The 16,733-nt window shown below is 43.7% G+C and overlaps 1 protein-coding gene across 3 annotated transcripts in view; it reads left to right on the forward strand.

Moving 5' to 3' along the window:
- ATG4A (autophagy related 4A cysteine peptidase) overlaps positions 1-16,733 on the forward strand; it is a 74,250-nt gene that overhangs the window by 46,101 nt on the left and 11,416 nt on the right. For 2 of the 3 annotated variants that reach the window (XM_061137220.1, XM_061137219.1), the window contains 8 exons: positions 1,039-1,137; positions 4,195-4,296; positions 4,719-4,791; positions 7,620-7,699; positions 8,389-8,576; positions 8,699-8,777; positions 13,785-13,930; positions 15,649-15,705. In XM_061137220.1, coding sequence (XP_060993203.1) covers positions 1,039-1,137; positions 4,195-4,296; positions 4,719-4,791; positions 7,620-7,699; positions 8,389-8,576; positions 8,699-8,777; positions 13,785-13,930; positions 15,649-15,705 — 824 coding nt within the window. The remainder of the gene's footprint in view (positions 1-1,038; positions 1,138-4,194; positions 4,297-4,718; positions 4,792-7,619; positions 7,700-8,388; positions 8,577-8,698; positions 8,778-13,784; positions 13,931-15,648; positions 15,706-16,733) is intronic. The other variant, XM_061137221.1, reaches the window with a different exon arrangement.

The following is a 16,733-nucleotide window of genomic DNA, read 5'->3' on the forward strand; positions in this document are numbered from 1 at the left end:
CCACGTATATAGGATTTTTGTTACATCAAGTGTTCTTCAAATGGAACCTATTGTCTTATTAACTGGTTTTGTGCCTTTTAAAAATATAGTATATTTCTAATTTATTAATAGTATTTTATATTAGGGCTTCCCTGGTGGCTCAGTGGTAAAGAATCCACCTACCAACGCAGGAGACACGGGTTCAATTCCTGGGTCAGGAGGATCCCCTGGAGGAGGAAATGGCTGCTCATTCCAATATTTTTGCCAGGATAATCCCATGGACAGAGAAGCCTGGTGGGCCCCAGTCCATAGAATTGCAAAGAGTCCACTTAGTGACTAAACAACAACATTATGACCATACTCATCATACCAAATATTTACATCATCTTGAATGAGTGGTAGAATACTTTTATAGATACTCTCTCATTTAATTCTTATAGTATCCACTGATAGTAGGCAAGGTATATGCTATTATCTCCAGTTTACAGATGAGACTTAGAGTAGGTAACTAGAGACTGGTCTTCTGATGCCTAACCTAGGACTCTTTCCTCTATTTTACATTCTCCTTACCATTCAGAGCTTCATAATGTATATTTAGAATGGTCAAGAGCCTTCCAGATTTCCTTGACCATACTGATGATCAACTTTGGTAGCATTTATTCCTTAACTCAGATAAGATAGCCCTCCTCTGGAAGTGAGCTGTGAAAAGCCAGATTTGGTCAGGCAGATGATGACATGGCATGGATTAAGTGTTGGTAGTCATACATGGTAGTCAGTCATCTACCAAAATTGAATGCATACCTGGATGTCTCTAAGCAGAAAACATACAGGGCAGGTTTTGTTCATTTGTTTGTTTTGCCTTAGGTCATTTGGTTAACTCAGCATTATCTTTGCAAGTTCCACCCTGTAACAAATCTTGTTTGATATCTGGCTTTATCTCTTGCCTCTCTATTCTGAGTATGTGTGCCTATCTATATTGTATGATTCTCCAATATGCTGATGTTTCAGGAAAGGGCAATTTAATGAACTCACGTTCATTCTCATCCCTTTTGCCAACAGGGGGAACAGGCCCTTCGTCAGATGCTGGCTGGGGATGTATGCTACGCTGTGGACAGATGATGCTGGCTCAAGCCCTTATCTGCAGACACTTGGGAAGGGGTAAGTTAAATTTGTTCTGTCTCGGAGACCTCTGCAGTCACATTTACTGCTGATGGTTTAACCTTGGTGCTAAAGGGAACAGAGCTGCAGGTCCTGAAGTGCTCTCTGTAAGCCCAAGTGGTAGGGCTGACAAGTCAACAAACCCTCTCATGAGAAGGAAACAGCTGGCATTTCCTTGTGACTCACTAAGCCAGAGAGTTATTTTCCTGGGATAGAACTGAACATTGAGTCAAGTGTATCATAGAGTTTCCATCTTCACGATTGTTCACGTGAGTTCTTAAACAGGTCAGATAACAAAAGGAGCAGGAAGAAGGTTGTGGTGGTGAGCTTGTTTTTTGACCTCATTTAAAATATTTGCCTGGCGAAAGATGTCAGTGACCTAAAGGAAGTGCCTAATGAGGGAGCCAGTGCTATTTTGGTTTGGGTTGACTGATGAGGTCCACTTGATAATGAAGGAATCCTTAAATTAGCTTTCTCAGGAGGCTGCTTTATTAAGAACTTCCCAATACAACATTGTAAAGCAACTATATTCCAATAAATTAATTAAAAAAATAAAAATAAAGTTTAAAAAAAGAAAAAGTAACTATGTGAAGTGATAGATGTGTTAATTAAGTAGATTATGATAATCACTTCACAATGTATAGGTTTATTAAATTATCACATCATATAGCCTTTTAAAAATCATGCTGTTTAAGCTAAATATATTCAATTTTTGTCAGTTATACTTAAATAAAGCTTGCAAAATTTTTTAAATAATAAAAAGTACACACTATCTTAAAATTAGAACCTTCCAGTAATCATTATTGGAACACCTGAGTCTTGCTTTCTTAAGTCATGTGCATGCTTCCCCATGGGCTGACCTTGGTTAGATGCCAGTTCAGGAAGTTGGTGAAAGTCTGGTTTGCCTTGGGGATGAAGGAATGAAAGGCCACCTTGGATGAGATTGGGCTGCTGAAATCTTCAGCTGTTACTCCTTGAGATTCAGAGGTACAACAACCGACTCCCTTTCCCTGACTGTACAACCTCACACATCCTCCTGCGGCTATCAGAGAAGACTAGAGAAGAGTCTGGGGAGGCTTTAGGGCTTCATGCCTTTTTTCAGGATTTAGAATGTCCCGTGCCTGCATCCCCTGGGTAGTATCATAATTTCTGTGTTTTTTTTCATTTATTTTTATTAGTTGGAGGCTAATTAGTGTGAGGCTATTAGAGGCTATTGTAGTGGTTTTTGCCATACATTGACATGAATCAGCCATGGATTTACATGTGTTCCCCATCCCAATCCCCCCTCCCGCCTCCCTCCCCATCCCATCCCTCTGCACCATCCCAGTGCACCAGCCCTGAGCTTTTGTCTCATGCATCAAACCTGGGAAGTATACTATCAAGGGTGAAATTTCTGTTTAATAGATGAGGAAATTGAGGCTCAGGAAATAAGGTGACTTGCCCCAGGCTGAACAGCAAGAGTCATTGATTTGGGAATAGAATGCAGGTCTTCTGTCTTCTTGTTCAGTAATTTCTCTACTGTACACATACTTCTTGGAACAGATCCATTTTTTTTTTTTTGGAACAGATCCATTCTTACTGTTTTACTTTCTCATTTATGAAACACTTCAAGATGATTCTTCTGGAAATGAGTTTTGTGGAGAGCAAACTGGGGAGTTTTCCCCACAATCAGCAGTCTCAACTGTTTTTGTGTAAAAGCAAGTAGCAGGAAGAATGTGGAAATAGATCTCATAGCTAAGATATTCGAGTGAGAAGATGTGATTTTATAAAGTATTTTGGAGCATTTCCTTTTTGGTTATTTTGCAGTTGAGGTGGGGTATTAGTTGACTTATCATTGTCATCAGTAAATATTTAGTGGTACATGCTGCTGCTAAGTCGCTTCAGTCGTGTCCGACTCTGTGCAACCCCACAGACGGCAGCCCACCAGGCTCCCCCATCCCTGGGATTCTCCAGGCAAGAATACTGGAGTCGGTTGCCATTTCCTTCAGCCAGCTAATCAGGATTTCCCCCAGAGTCAGACAGTTCAGTAGCTGGTGAAAAACAGTTGGATGCTGTTTACCCTCTGAAGACTGCTAGATATAAAGTTTAAACATTTGGTTTCAGAAATACAAAAGCAAAGAGAACTAAAGACTGGAGATAATGGCCTTTGCCTTCCAGTAGATTTCACTTGTGAATTCAAACACTTTCTAAAACCTCAGGAGAGAAATTTCTGTCTTGGAAGCCAACTAAGTCTCAGAAATCTGTCCCATTAGACAGAATTCCTAGAGCTGAGGGAATGGGAACAGTGTGTCCTGTCCACAGAGGTGACAATGAGAGTTTTTTCAGAGTTGTCCTCAGCAAGTCATAAGCAGCCTCTGTGGAACTGGGGGGCTGTGCCTGAGGCACAGATCAGATCTCTACAGGTGTAATTATTTTAGTTTTGGTCATAAGGTGTTTGCTTCAACACGTGATAGCAAAGGTATTTGTTTTTCCAAAGCTCAGTGTGGCCTTTTAAAAAGGCTATGTAAAAAAATGGCAATGTGCATTTCTTTAAAAAGCCTTCTTAGTTGCAAATTGTGTTTCTTCCCCTGGAAATACTGGTGTGTCAGGATAGCACTTCCCCTCACCCCCCGGTGAGACTCTTGACAGTGCTGCTGAAATATACAAACCAAAGCCATTGGTGTTTGTGTGGACGTGAGACACTACAGTGTCTGAGTGAGACATGGGTATACTGCTGGGTTTTGAGGTGACATCCTGGTCACTGAGTAGCTGACCAGAAAGGCCTTGTGTCACTGTTTTCAAGTAATATTTATCCAACTCCAGCTCATGGGCAAAGTCAGTTTCTTGGTCAACTTCTTGTCGTGTTTTTACTTTACACTCACTGAGTCTCTGAAAGAAATCTGTTTCCAGATGTCTTGGTCATCAATATTAAAGATACTTAGGAATATTCTGACCTGATCATTCCCACTTTCTAGATGTAATGCCTTTGTTTTCCTTCTAACCTCATAGTCAGAGTAAGGCTGCAGAGATAACAAATGGTTATAAACATGATTTTAACTCTTTTTTTTCCCTAAAAAGACTGGAAATGGGAGAAACAGAAAGAACAACCCAAAGAATACCAACAAATCCTACAGTGCTTCTTAGATAGAAAAGACTGTTGCTACTCTATCCATCAAATGGGTAAGGTCACATGAGTAGTTTAAAGACTGTCTCTCTGTTGCATAGTCCAATTAAGAGGAAAGAAACACTATGAAATTCAGCTTACTTTGCCTGTACTTGCTTTTCTTTTTTTTTAATTTAAAATATTTTATATCATGTGGGATGTTTTGTTTCAGCACGTGGAATCTTTTAGTTGTGGCATGTGAACTTAGTTGCATCAGTTCCCTGACTAGGAATTGAACCCAGGTCACCTGCATTGGGAGCTCAGAGTCTCAGCCCCTGGGGCACCAAGAAAATCCCTGTACTTGCTTTTCTTGTCCCCTGCTTTATATGTGGCTCCACTAAGTCATCTATCTACTTAATTATTTATGCAAAAAATTAGGAGTTTGTGGTTTGTTGGAAGATGTTTCGCTAACATGTTTATTTTTTCCACATGAAAACAGCACAGATGGGCGTAGGAGAAGGGAAATCAATTGGCGAATGGTTTGGACCAAATACAGTTGCACAGGTGTTGAAGTAAGTAAAAAGGTTGGGCATGAGCCTTATTCTACTGTCTCCTAGGCTTGCCTCCACCAACTCAGTATCCCATCAACCAAGCAGTTCTTGCCATCCCACTGAGCCACCAAACATCTGTACCATTTTGCTCAAATACTTCTTTGAAGTGTGTAATGTGTGTGGACAACTGTCTTTGTTTATCAGAGTTGTAGTCATGAGTACCAGTCCAGATAGCGGCCCCTCAGGACTCATTCCATATCCCCTTGATAGATTGGTGCTCAGACACTCAACCGTCAGCCTAAGGGTCACTTTGAAGCCAAAGGGTCTGTACTAAGGAGGAGGGGGAAGCCTGAACCAGCCTAGAAAAGGCACAGACTCCCACCTTGTATGGTATTTTTAAAAATCTTCATTGATTCATTCAACATTTATTGGGCACCTCTACTATGCTAAGTATTGGGTGTACAAAAATAAACTAGGTATAGTTCTTGCTTCAGGGAACTCACTACCTATTGGAAGACACAAACCCCAAGGGAGTCTTGGAATCAGTTTGTCATCTTTTAGTAAACTCAGGGTACCCCAGCATGGTTGTTTTGCCATTGTCCTATTAAGTCCCAGAATTCACCTCCCACAGCAAGAGGACCAATGCTTTGGAAATGAATGGGGTGAGTGGCATTGGCACTTACACCCACAGACCACCTCACCATTGTCACTCTCCTTCCTGACAGCCTATCACCAAATGGAAACTCCATGAGGGCAGAAATTGTGTTTTCCTTGTTCACTCCTATAACATTAGCACATGAAACTGCCTTGTACCTGTAAGTGCTCAATAAATACCCGATAAATGAGTGAATGAAAATGGCAGCCAGAGTTTGATGCTGATTTAGGCATTAGAAAATCGAAACCATCTAGCCTTCTTTGGTAGCTACTTTAATTCTTGGGCTCTCTGGAGCATGATGACAGGACCTGCTTCATGCAAAATACAAATGGAGCACTGTTTCAGTTATTAGCCAACCTTCAGTGAACTAGAATGTTTTGGAAATGTGCTTGTGAGGGGAGCAGTCTGGATTTCTTGGGGACCCAAGTGAAACCTGGTATCTTGGAATCACCCTTTGCTAACAGTGCAGCCTCTTTGAGACCACTTTCTTACTTTAGTCTGTAGTGCCTTTTGGGGCATTGTTGATCAGGTAAGTGAGGATCTGGTGGTATTTCAGGAACCACTGCAAGAAGCCAGGGTAGAAAGTATAAAATATTAGAATGGCTGTGCTGATCCCAAAACCTAGTTTGATATGGTTGGTTTATAAATGACATCCCTCAGAATTTGCTTCTTTCTTCTAAAATTTGAACTTCCCAACAACAAGTAAATGGAAACATACATTTAAAAAAGAATTTAGGTGGATTCTTACTCATCATGAATATTATTATCAGGAACAGCAGTATGTGATGATAATGATTATGTTATTATTATTTTGGGGAAAGATACAATGAATGAAATGAAAATATAATGGTAACTAACCTCTTATTGAGAGCTACTTTAGTTTGGGAGAGAATGTGTTTTTGTTTCATTTTGTTGGTTGTTGAGACTGGACTTTACCCCAGAATCCCATAGTAGCCAGGTTAAAAATGTCTTCTTCAAACTGGCAAGAGAAGAAAATAAGGGAGAAATAGACAACATATTTTACTCAGATAATCTCTCTTTTAAACGGGTTTTCTTTCTAATCTCCTCTGAAAGTGAAAGTCGCTCAGTTGTGGCCAGCTCTTTGCAACCCCATGAACTATACAGTCCATGGAATTCTCCAGGCCAGAAGACTGGAGTGGGTTGCCACGCACTCCTCCAGGGGATCTTCCCAACCCAGCAATCAAACTGAGGTCTCCTGCATTGCAGGTGGATTCTTTACCAGATGAGCCACCAGGGAAGCCTCTGAAGTCATGCAATTCAGCATGCTCTGTGGCTCTGTCTTCAGTTCTTGACCAACAAGGCCCAGCAAGTCTGCTGGGACAACATTCTTACCGCACTTGGGGAGGGACTGAAGAGATCATCTCCTCTATCTGTTTCTCTCTCTCTCTGGATTTCCCTGGGACTTATTCTTCATATTATATATGCTTCTAAATATATATATATATATATATACACACACACATACATATATATATATACACACACACATATATGTACATACACACACACACACACGTGTGTGTGTGTGTGTGGTCGTTCTAAGTCACTTCAGTTGTGTCTGACTCTTTGCAACCCCATGGACTATAGCCCACCAGGCTCCTCTCTCCATGGGGATTTCCAGGCAAGAATACTGGAGTGGGTTGCCATGCCCTCCTCCAGGGTGTCTTCTCAACCCAGGGATTGAAACTGGGTCTCCTGCATCTCCTGCATTGCAGGCAGATTCTTTACCTGCTGAGCCAATAGGGAAGCCCATATATATATATATACATATATTTTTTTAAGTAGCAGTTTTCTTTTTTTTCCCAAGCAGTAAGGCAGAATGTCTCACATTTAAGAAAAGAAAACAAAATCTCTTGGGAGCAGGTGTACTGGTCCTCTTTTGCCCAGTAGGAGTAACATCATTTTGCGAGGCAGCCTGTTCCATTTTATAAAGCAAGGCCTTTTTTCTGAGGTTCAGAAACAGTGACTCTGGCATTTTCAAAGTCCTTGGACATGGAATATTTCAGAGCTTGGGCAAAGGAGCCAGACCTGACCTGAATCCCACAGAGAGAACAACTTCTGTGTGGTTCAGCATTCGGTAACTTCTGGAACACTGGACATGCATAGGTGGTACTGTTTTCTCCCGAGATGTCCATCTTCCCCAATTGTGACTTCACTGTATGTTGCTTTGCAGAAAACTTGCTTTATTTGATGAATGGAATTCCTTGGCTGTTTATGTTTCAATGGATAACACCGTGGTCATCGAAGATATCAGTGAGTCCTTGGCCGGTTTACCTTCTCGGGTGGTTGGGTATAGAGGTTCTTCTTTACCATTCAGAACATGTAGGGGGAAGAAAAGGGGAAAGAAAGAAAGTGAGAGAGAGAGAGAGAAAGAGAAAGAATAAACACACACACGCTCTCTCTGGCCTGCCCATCTAGCAAGACAGGGGAGCACAGGGCTCTGGTTAATCATTCCCTGTGCCCTTTTTTCTCTTCCCTTTCAGCTTTCTGAAACGGGAAAAAATGAGAGGATCTTTGGTGCCCCTCAGTGAAGTACCAGATTCTTTTCCTGCAGGACACCCCAAGTGCAGATAATCAGTTAAACCACCCATGGGTCTTCTCTGGCCTCCCCCCTCCACTGTACTCCCCAACATGGGGCTTGAGATACCAACAGATACAGTCCCTGTTTCCAAGGCCCTTGTAGCCTAGTTGACAAATGAGATTCTCCCAATGAGCCCATCATATCTGAGGAGACACAAGGAGTGTTCAGTTGCCAGAAGGAAGAGAGTAAGGGCTGGACCAGTACCCTGGGCTTCCTGTAGCAAGGGCAGCAGGGCCCGGGTGGCAGCGGGATGGGCCTTCCAGGTGGGGGCTGTCATGTCAGGTCCCCCTTAGTCTTGCCCATGGTGCATCTCTTAGGGCTGGGTACCCCTTTTTTATCTAGCCCTGTCTTTTGTTTCTAGAAAAAATGTGCCGCACCCTGTCCTTGAGTGCTGACATACCTGCTGAGAGGCCCCTGGAGTCTCTGACTGCTTCCACCCAGAGTAAGGGCCCCTCGGCCTGCTGCACAGCCTGGAAACCCTTGCTGCTTATTGTGCCCCTCCGCCTAGGCATAAACCAAATCAACCCCGTCTATGTTGACGCCTTCAAAGTAAGTCACACCTTTCCCCAAGCCACCTGTGGCCCACCCATCCCACCACCATCGTGAGCATGGAGATCCGTGAGCAGCAGTCCACAAGTGAGCTGAGAATCTTGCGTTCTCTTTCCCTCCAGGAGTGTTTTAAGATGCCACAGTCTTTAGGGGCATTAGGAGGAAAACCAAATAACGCCTATTATTTCATAGGATTCTTAGGTAAGAAAAGAGTAATCACAAGTAAGTCACTGTGGGCTAGGGGAGGGCGGGCACAACAAGGTCTGCATGGAAGACCAGGCAATTCCAGTTAGGAGGCCCTGGCCTAGCCTGGAGATGCTATGGCCTCTAGCCTGGAGAGTAACACCTACCTGTGCCTCACAGAGACCAGTGTCTCCGTCTCTTTGCCTCTCAATATGATGGTTCCGTGGCTGTGTTCACACTGGACAACCCCAAGGTCACAGCATTGCTTCAGCACCTCTTTTTTCCTCTGGGACCCAGGGCGGCAGGGCTTCACTTCCCTGGCCTTGCCAATCCCCTTCTTACTGGAGCTTGGGCATTCGGGCCAGGAGCCATCCTCTGACTTCCCAGGACCACACAGCTGGGCTTGCTAGCTTTTTGTTCAGAGGCTTGACTGGGTGGGAATTAGAGAACGTGAAGACAGAGGTATCCCTTTTTTGATAATGGAGGCTCAGTCTTAAAGCAACTAACCTAACGTGGATGCTGATGAGCAGCCCGACATTCCTGCCTCAGTGGACACGTCTGGAAACCCCGCCATCTTCCTCACCAGCTGTGACCAGAGATATTAAAGGCCCTTGGCACACAAAAGGAGCAGCCCGGCTCTTCTCAAACTTTCATGTGCACACAAATCACCTTGAGATTAACATGCAGGTTCAGCAGATCTGGGGTGGGGCCTGAGAGCCTGCATTTCTTACTAGGTAGAGGTAGAGCAGGTGCTGCTGGTGCCACACTTTGAGTATCAAGGGCCTAGATACCTGGTTAGTGCCGCAGAGTAAGGGAGCGATGCGGCCAGGGAAGCGGAATACCGCCACCTCTGGCAGGAGTGGGCTTTGAGGAACTTACGAGTTTAGGGTACAAAGGAGAGCCAGAGCAGGCATGGGGAATGGTGTGAGGGATGTGCAGAGGACATGGTGAGATGAGCTTGGCCACCCTCCCAACCCATTTCTTCCTCAGGGATTCAGGGAGGTGAGGTGAGTGGGAACAGACAGACCTGGCTCCTGTATGTGGCCTGCCTCCCGCTGGCTTGGTGTGTGACAGTAGGAAAAGAGAGTCAACTCTTTCAGTCTCAGGCTCCCTTTATGGAAAATAGGGCTGACCCCCAGCTCACCATGTTGTCACCTCACAGTAAAGCACTCAGTAAAGAGCCAGCCTGACCCCAATGCTTCTTTCAGCTGCTTACTCTTCTCTCCTTAAGGTGGGGTTTCTCTGCGGTTGCTGGGCTCGCTCTTGAATGCTGTCACCTCCTGGTCGAGCTTAAGAACTACAGCTTGATGGAACATTTGAAAAGTGGAGGCTTTTACTTTCTTAAGTTCAAAACCCAGTATTTGGAGTTTTATAAATTTAGATGTTCTCTGTTTCTAAGCTTCTGGGTTCCTGTCAAAAAAACTGTTGCAAAAATCTATTTCCTATTGTCTGTGCTTGAAGACAAACTGAAAACAGATTGGAAAATAATTGTGGAGGGATCTCAATGAATTCCTGGGCACCCTGGCCTCCTTATCCCAGGTTACCCAGAGAGACTTTGCCAAGTTGCCATAGCCCTCCATCTCTTGGGGGGGCCCTGGGCTGGGGAGACTTTGGTGGAGTTGGACTGCTTATGAAAGAGGTGTGACAATCCCCAGTTCCCAAAACAGAGGTTTACATAGTGTCCATTTGCCCATTAATTTCATAAATCTTTTGTTTAACCTTTACTTGAGGCTCCAAAGTCACCTCAACTCCCCCTTTCTGACTCACCCTGTTACTGTGTTAGGTTTGGGGTGGGGGACCAGATTGACAGAATGTCTTAAGGGAGGGGACAGATGAGAGCTTCCATTTTCTGAACCAGGAACTCTACAGAGGGTACTCTCTCTTTCTCCATCCCCCTTTCTCTCTCCATGTATGTACATGTGTGTATATGTGTGTGTATATATATATATACACACACATATATATAAAATTTATCATTATAATGGCTTCCCCAATGGCTCAGCAGGTAAATAATCTGCCTGCAATGCAGTAGATACAGGAGATGCAGTTCTATTCCTGGGTCAGGTAGATCCCCTGGAGGAGGAAATGACAACCCACTCCAGTATTCTTGCCTGGAGAATTCCATGGACACAGGAGCCTGGTGGGCTACATACAGTCCATGGGATCACAAAGAGTCGAACATGACTGAGCACACATACTGATCATTATATTGTTTATGATATATAAATATATATTTATATAACATGTTGAAATATAAATACATTTATAGAGAGATACAGATTAGTATCAATATTTATATAGAGATGGGGCTTCCCTGGTGGCTCAGTGGTAGAGTCTGCCTGCAATGCAGGAGATAACAGGTTCAATCCCTGATCCACGAAGATCCCCTGGAGAATAAAATGGCAACCCACTCCAGTATTCTTGCCTGGGAAGTCCCATGGACAGAGGAGCCTGGCGGGCTACAGTCCATGGAATCACAAAAGAGTTAGACACAGCTTAGTGACTAAGCAACAAGAATATAGAGATGTATCTAGCTGTAGACAAATAGATAGATAGGGTTAACCCTGAGGGGTAGAGATCATTATTTCCATTTATGCCTAGTGGAAAACTTAGAGGGGTCATTTCCTCAAGGTCACTGAGCTTAAAAGTAGCAAAGCCAGAATTTGATCCCAATTTGGCTGTCTGTGCTAACATACCCCCTTGCTTCCCTAGTGCTCTCTTGCCCAGTGGGAAGCTGGGAGATGCTCCTGGTGTACAAGACTGTGGCCAGGGTGACAGCCTGGCTGGGTGATTTTTTTCTGCTTAGAGAAGATGTTTGTCTCCTGTGGTTTGGTAGAGGGTGCCACCTGGAGCTCTGTCACATGAACTGGGTGTCTACAGATGGTGGACTTGCCTGCTCCTTCTGCTCAGGCCTCATTGGAGCCCTTGATACAGTCCCCATGTCATTTCTAGGGCTTTTTCAATCTACTGTATCTCTTTTAAGCACTGTCAGAAATAGGCGAGCCCACAGAGCTCCACTACACACTCATACATACATACACATACAGATATACACACACACACATGGAAAAGGGCCAGACTCAGAGAGGACACTGTTGTTATTCCCAGTACCTTAAACCAAAGGCTTTGCTGGTGGCTCAGCACTAAAAGAATCTTCCTGCTAATGCAGAAGACGCGGGATCCTCTGGAGGAAGAAATGCTTCCTTTCCTGTCAAAGATTAACCACTGGTTTGAACTAAAAACTTGGGCTAGTCAGTACATTACTTTGTTTGTGTAAGTCTGTGATCCACATCTATTGACCAAGTCCTGACCAAGCCAGACACATGGCTGTGCAGTTTTTGAATGAACATGTGGGTGTGCTTAGTCACTCAGTCCTGTCTGACTGACCCCATGTTTGCAACCCCATGGACTGTAGCCTGGCAGGCTCCTCTGTCCATGGGGATTCTCCAAGCAAGAATACTGGAGTGGGTTGCCATGCCTCTAGGCATGCCTCTAGGGGATCTTCCCAACTCAGGGATTGAACCCAGGTCTCCCACGTTGCAGACGGATTCTTTACTGTCTGAGCCACCAAGGAAGCCCAAATGAGCATGAACTCATGCAAAAAAAATCACATAATAAGGCTGTTTTACAGAAGAGTCAATTCACTCAGATCATTTAAGGGGATTCCCTGCTGGCTCAGACAGTAAAGAGTCTGCCCGAAATGTGGGAGACCCGGGTTCGATCCCAGGGTCAGGAAGATCCCCTGGAGAAGGAAATGGCAACCCACTCCAGTATTCTTTCCTGGAAAATCCCATGGGTGGAGAAGCCTGGCAGGCTACATACCATGGGATTGCAAAGAGTCTGAGCAAGATACATCCTGCATTTGTATTGTATTTCAAGCAGTTCACAGAAGTGAGATCTTCCCATTCTGATAATACTCTGTAAACTAACTGGAACAAGCCCAGTGATCCCAGTTTAAAAAAAAATTAAGGCAGAGTGGAGTGGTTTGTCTTAGGTCTGTAATAGAGACAAATTAAACTTGGCATCAGACGTCAGATACACTCTTTGCCAACAGAAGCACTTAGATGTACCCAACACAATCCTGAATGCCATTCCAGAGACTTTTGGGGTGTCCCTCCCTACCCCATCCCCCTGCCTCAGGCAGATCTCTCTTTGCTTCCCTAACCCAGTCTAGAACACAGAGGTCCAGTTGGTTCTCAGGCCTGGACAGTGAGGTTGGGGTGCCCCCTTAGGTACATCAGCTCATGATCTTTAGTGATACTCTCAACCCTTTGAATATCAGATAAAAGTAGAGATTTTATTATCCCCAACCCCCCCAAGTCATTATTGGGCTAGGCATTTTCCATTTGATGAAGCATCGTTTTTTTCTCCCATTTGTAACAGCTGATCATCTCAAACTGAGTTTTCCCAGTGAGGTGTATCTGTGCTGATACTCATGTGACCAAGCAGTGCCTTCTGACAGGAACTACTGGCTTTCTAACACTGACTAACTTGCTAGCAAATTAAGACCAGAAGTCACCTCCCTGGTATCTCGTCTGTGGCACAGTCAGCATTCCCATCTCTTTGGGAGGCCAAGGCCTTTTTCTTGCCCAGATGTGCTCTTTGACCATAGGTCTAAGAACCTATGGTCTAGAGCAAGAAAGTGTTGAAAGAGTCAGGAAGCTTCCCTAATGGCACCTGGACTCATGGCCTGGTGATTCCACCTACCACCTCTTGGCTACTGCTGCTCACCGAGCCCGCCATATCATCTGTGGTAGCTCATTCCTCCCTTGTCCCCAAACCTGTCCCTTTCCATTTTTGTACTTGGACTTTCAGGAGATGTAAATGCTAGGACAAATCTTCACGTGGAATGATTGGCTTTGGGGGTGTGTGGCTTCCTTCGAGCATGTCCTTCAGGCATTCTGTTATCTCATTCCCATTGTCACCAAGGGAGGGATTAGGACAACCAGAGTGACCCTTCCAAGGACAGCAGTGGGGCCAGGGTGGGTGATTCTTCAAAGGCTAATCAGGTCTCATTCAAAACAGGTGATGAGCTCATTTTCCTGGACCCTCACACAACCCAGACCTTTGTTGACACCGAAGAGAATGGAATGGTTGACGACCAGACTTTCCATTGTCTGCAACCCCCGCAGCGGATGAACATCCTGAACTTGGATCCTTCCGTAGCATTGGTTGGTATCTGAAGGTTGGGTGGGCGAAGAGACACACTGCTGCCCTATCACAGTTTGGTTCCCTGGGAGTTATCCAGGTTGCTAGATAGAATGGCAAGAGAATATTTGCTTCCCACGCCCACGAAAGGTAGTGTCATGTAGTGTAGCAGGGAAGGAATGGGCCCTGAGGCCGAGTTGCTTGAGTTAGGATCCAAGCCACTTACCAGCCATGGACTGAAAGGGAGTCCCTCCTTAACTTTTCTGAGCTTTGGCCTTCTCATCCCTCCCATGGGCAAAACAATAGCTCCTTCCTTGTAGGCTTGGTGAGGTATGCTATGTGTAAGGTACTTAGCACAGTGCCCAGCATATTGTAAGCATTCTAGTAATGTTGGTTATTATTACTGTTACCATCTTTCTGCCTTTTCTTTCTTGACCCCTAAATATTGCCACCCAGGCACAGGGAATAAGGTGAGACATTGGGAGGGATAAGGGGGCAAGACTTCCTGGGTGGAAAATGTCCATTCCTCTGGGCACACAATCCAGGAAGTTGCAGGGTTCCCCCCACCCACCCCCAGAAGTATGTCTGCTGTCGACACATGGAAAGGGCTAGTCTGGGAACTAGCCAGTGGTTCTGAGGCCTGTCTGAACCCTCTCCTCCAGTTTAACTTGATTGTCAGAGTGCCAGTGGTAGAGAGCTGACAGAGTCCTGCTCTTGTTTTGGACCATTCTTTTAGTACTATAGAATGTTCTGAGGATGGATAAAGAGGCCCATGGTTCTCTTTATTCTAACAGATAATTTCCTTAAGGTCAAAGCCACCTTACTAATTAATGATTCTAGTTAAAAGTACTATTTGGCTTTTGTCTGCTGGTTTTATTGCATTGTTTTTTTCTAGCTAGGTATATTTGTGCACTGAATGTAATGGAATTAACCCTGTACTTTGGAGATTGGTCTTCATGTTAGTATATCTCACAGTGTGAAGTAGGAGAGACAGGGAGGAAAAGGGATACGGTAAAAGGGAAAGGGACAGAATAAGAGCGAGAAGCAGAGAGAGAGAAAATATGAATGTGTGTGTCCTAGTGAGGCACTGATCTGGGAGAGTGATAAACTCAATCTTCCTCCTTATTGCTGGGAGGATAGATCCAAAGGAAGTGGCCCACATGTTGTGTCACAACTCTGGACCAACGGCTCCATCTTGCAATACATGAGGCCTGCCTTGGTATGCCTGACCAGTTCTTCTTTTTTTTAATTGGAATACAATTGCTTTACAATGTTGTATTAGTTTCTGTTGTACAACAATGGGAAGCAGCTATATGTATACATATATCCCCTCCTTCTTGAACCTCCCTCCCACCCTCCACATCCCACCCCTTTAGGTCATCACAGAGTACCGAGCTGAGCTCCCTGTGCTATACAGCTGCTTCCCACTAGCTATCTGTTTTACACATGGTGGTGTACATATGTGTGTGTGTGTGTATATGTATATATATACACATGTATACATATATATATATGTCAATTCTAATCTCCAAATTCATCCCACCCTCACCTTCTCCCCCACTGTGTCCACATGTCCGTTCTCTACATAGGAGGGCATTTTTTGAGGCAAGATAATTTTGGATAAATAACAAATTAGAGAAGGGACATTCATATATAAATGGCCAATAGGGAACTGGAGATATGAGATGGGTAGTGTATATATGTCATGAACAGTTCTAAGTTGTCTTTGCTTTCCCCCAAGGGGTTTTTCTGCAAAGAAGAAAAAGACTTTGATAGCTGGTGTAGCCTTGTTCAGAAGGTAAAGATCTCTGTTTTTCTCAGTCTTAAAAAACCAAATATTTTTCAACATAATTCCTTTCCAAGATGGTTTTTCATAGTAACAAATCCAACCTGATATGACTTTATTCCATGAGAAAGAAACTAAGATATGGGGAATTATACAGAACTTTGGGGAAACCAAAGGAAAACTTTGGTTTGAAATATGCTTACTTTGTCAAATGAGCGATATTTTTAGCTACTGAATGTTCCATCTCATTGAAGTTATGAGTCAATGAAATCTTCAACTAATTACCATTTTAACCTAAAAATGTCAGCTTCATATAGGTCAGCCTAAATTCTTCTATACTCTGATTATAACATTGAGGTGGCTGGATAAACCAAACTACTTTTCTATTTGTTTCATGGTCCATTTACAGTTTAGTGTATTCCATTATGGTTTAAAGGGCTTACCTTTCTAGTAACAGTTTTATTTATATATTGATAAAATATAGACACATTGCCACTTAAAGGAAACACAGTTTGCAGAAATTATGTAAATATGAAAGCAAGCTATTCTTTTTTCTTGGACATTTTATGTCAAAAGATATTTATTGTTCTGCTGGCTCCTAATCTTTGTATCTGCTTCCCTCATCCTTCGCTTCTAACACATGTCAATTTTGTGGGAGACATTGATCAATGGTTATTGAAAGAATGAAGGGAGATCATAGGGAGCAGTTTAAAGAGCCCTGGTTGGGGTGGCAGGAGACATAATGTTCTCTTATCTGCAAAACAGAGGGGTTGGAGAGATGGGATCCCAGAGCCTCTCCTAAGTGTAAGGATGGAAGATTTTTCTTCACAGGTAAACAAATAATTAATTCCAAAGTCCCCAGCTGAATCTGAAACCCCGGTTAATAATTGACTGAGACATCATGGAGAATTATTTTCTAAAATTAGTTCAGGATGCAGAAAAACTGTGTATCACATTTAACATTAGAAAGAAAGATTTCTGATAAGACCAAGGTCTTTAAATTAGGACATATACCATATGTCTTGGACTAAAACTGAAAC

This window comes from Dama dama, chromosome X, assembly GCF_033118175.1.
Source record: "Dama dama isolate Ldn47 chromosome X, ASM3311817v1, whole genome shotgun sequence".
In the NCBI taxonomy this organism is placed as follows: domain Eukaryota; kingdom Metazoa; phylum Chordata; class Mammalia; order Artiodactyla; family Cervidae; genus Dama; species Dama dama.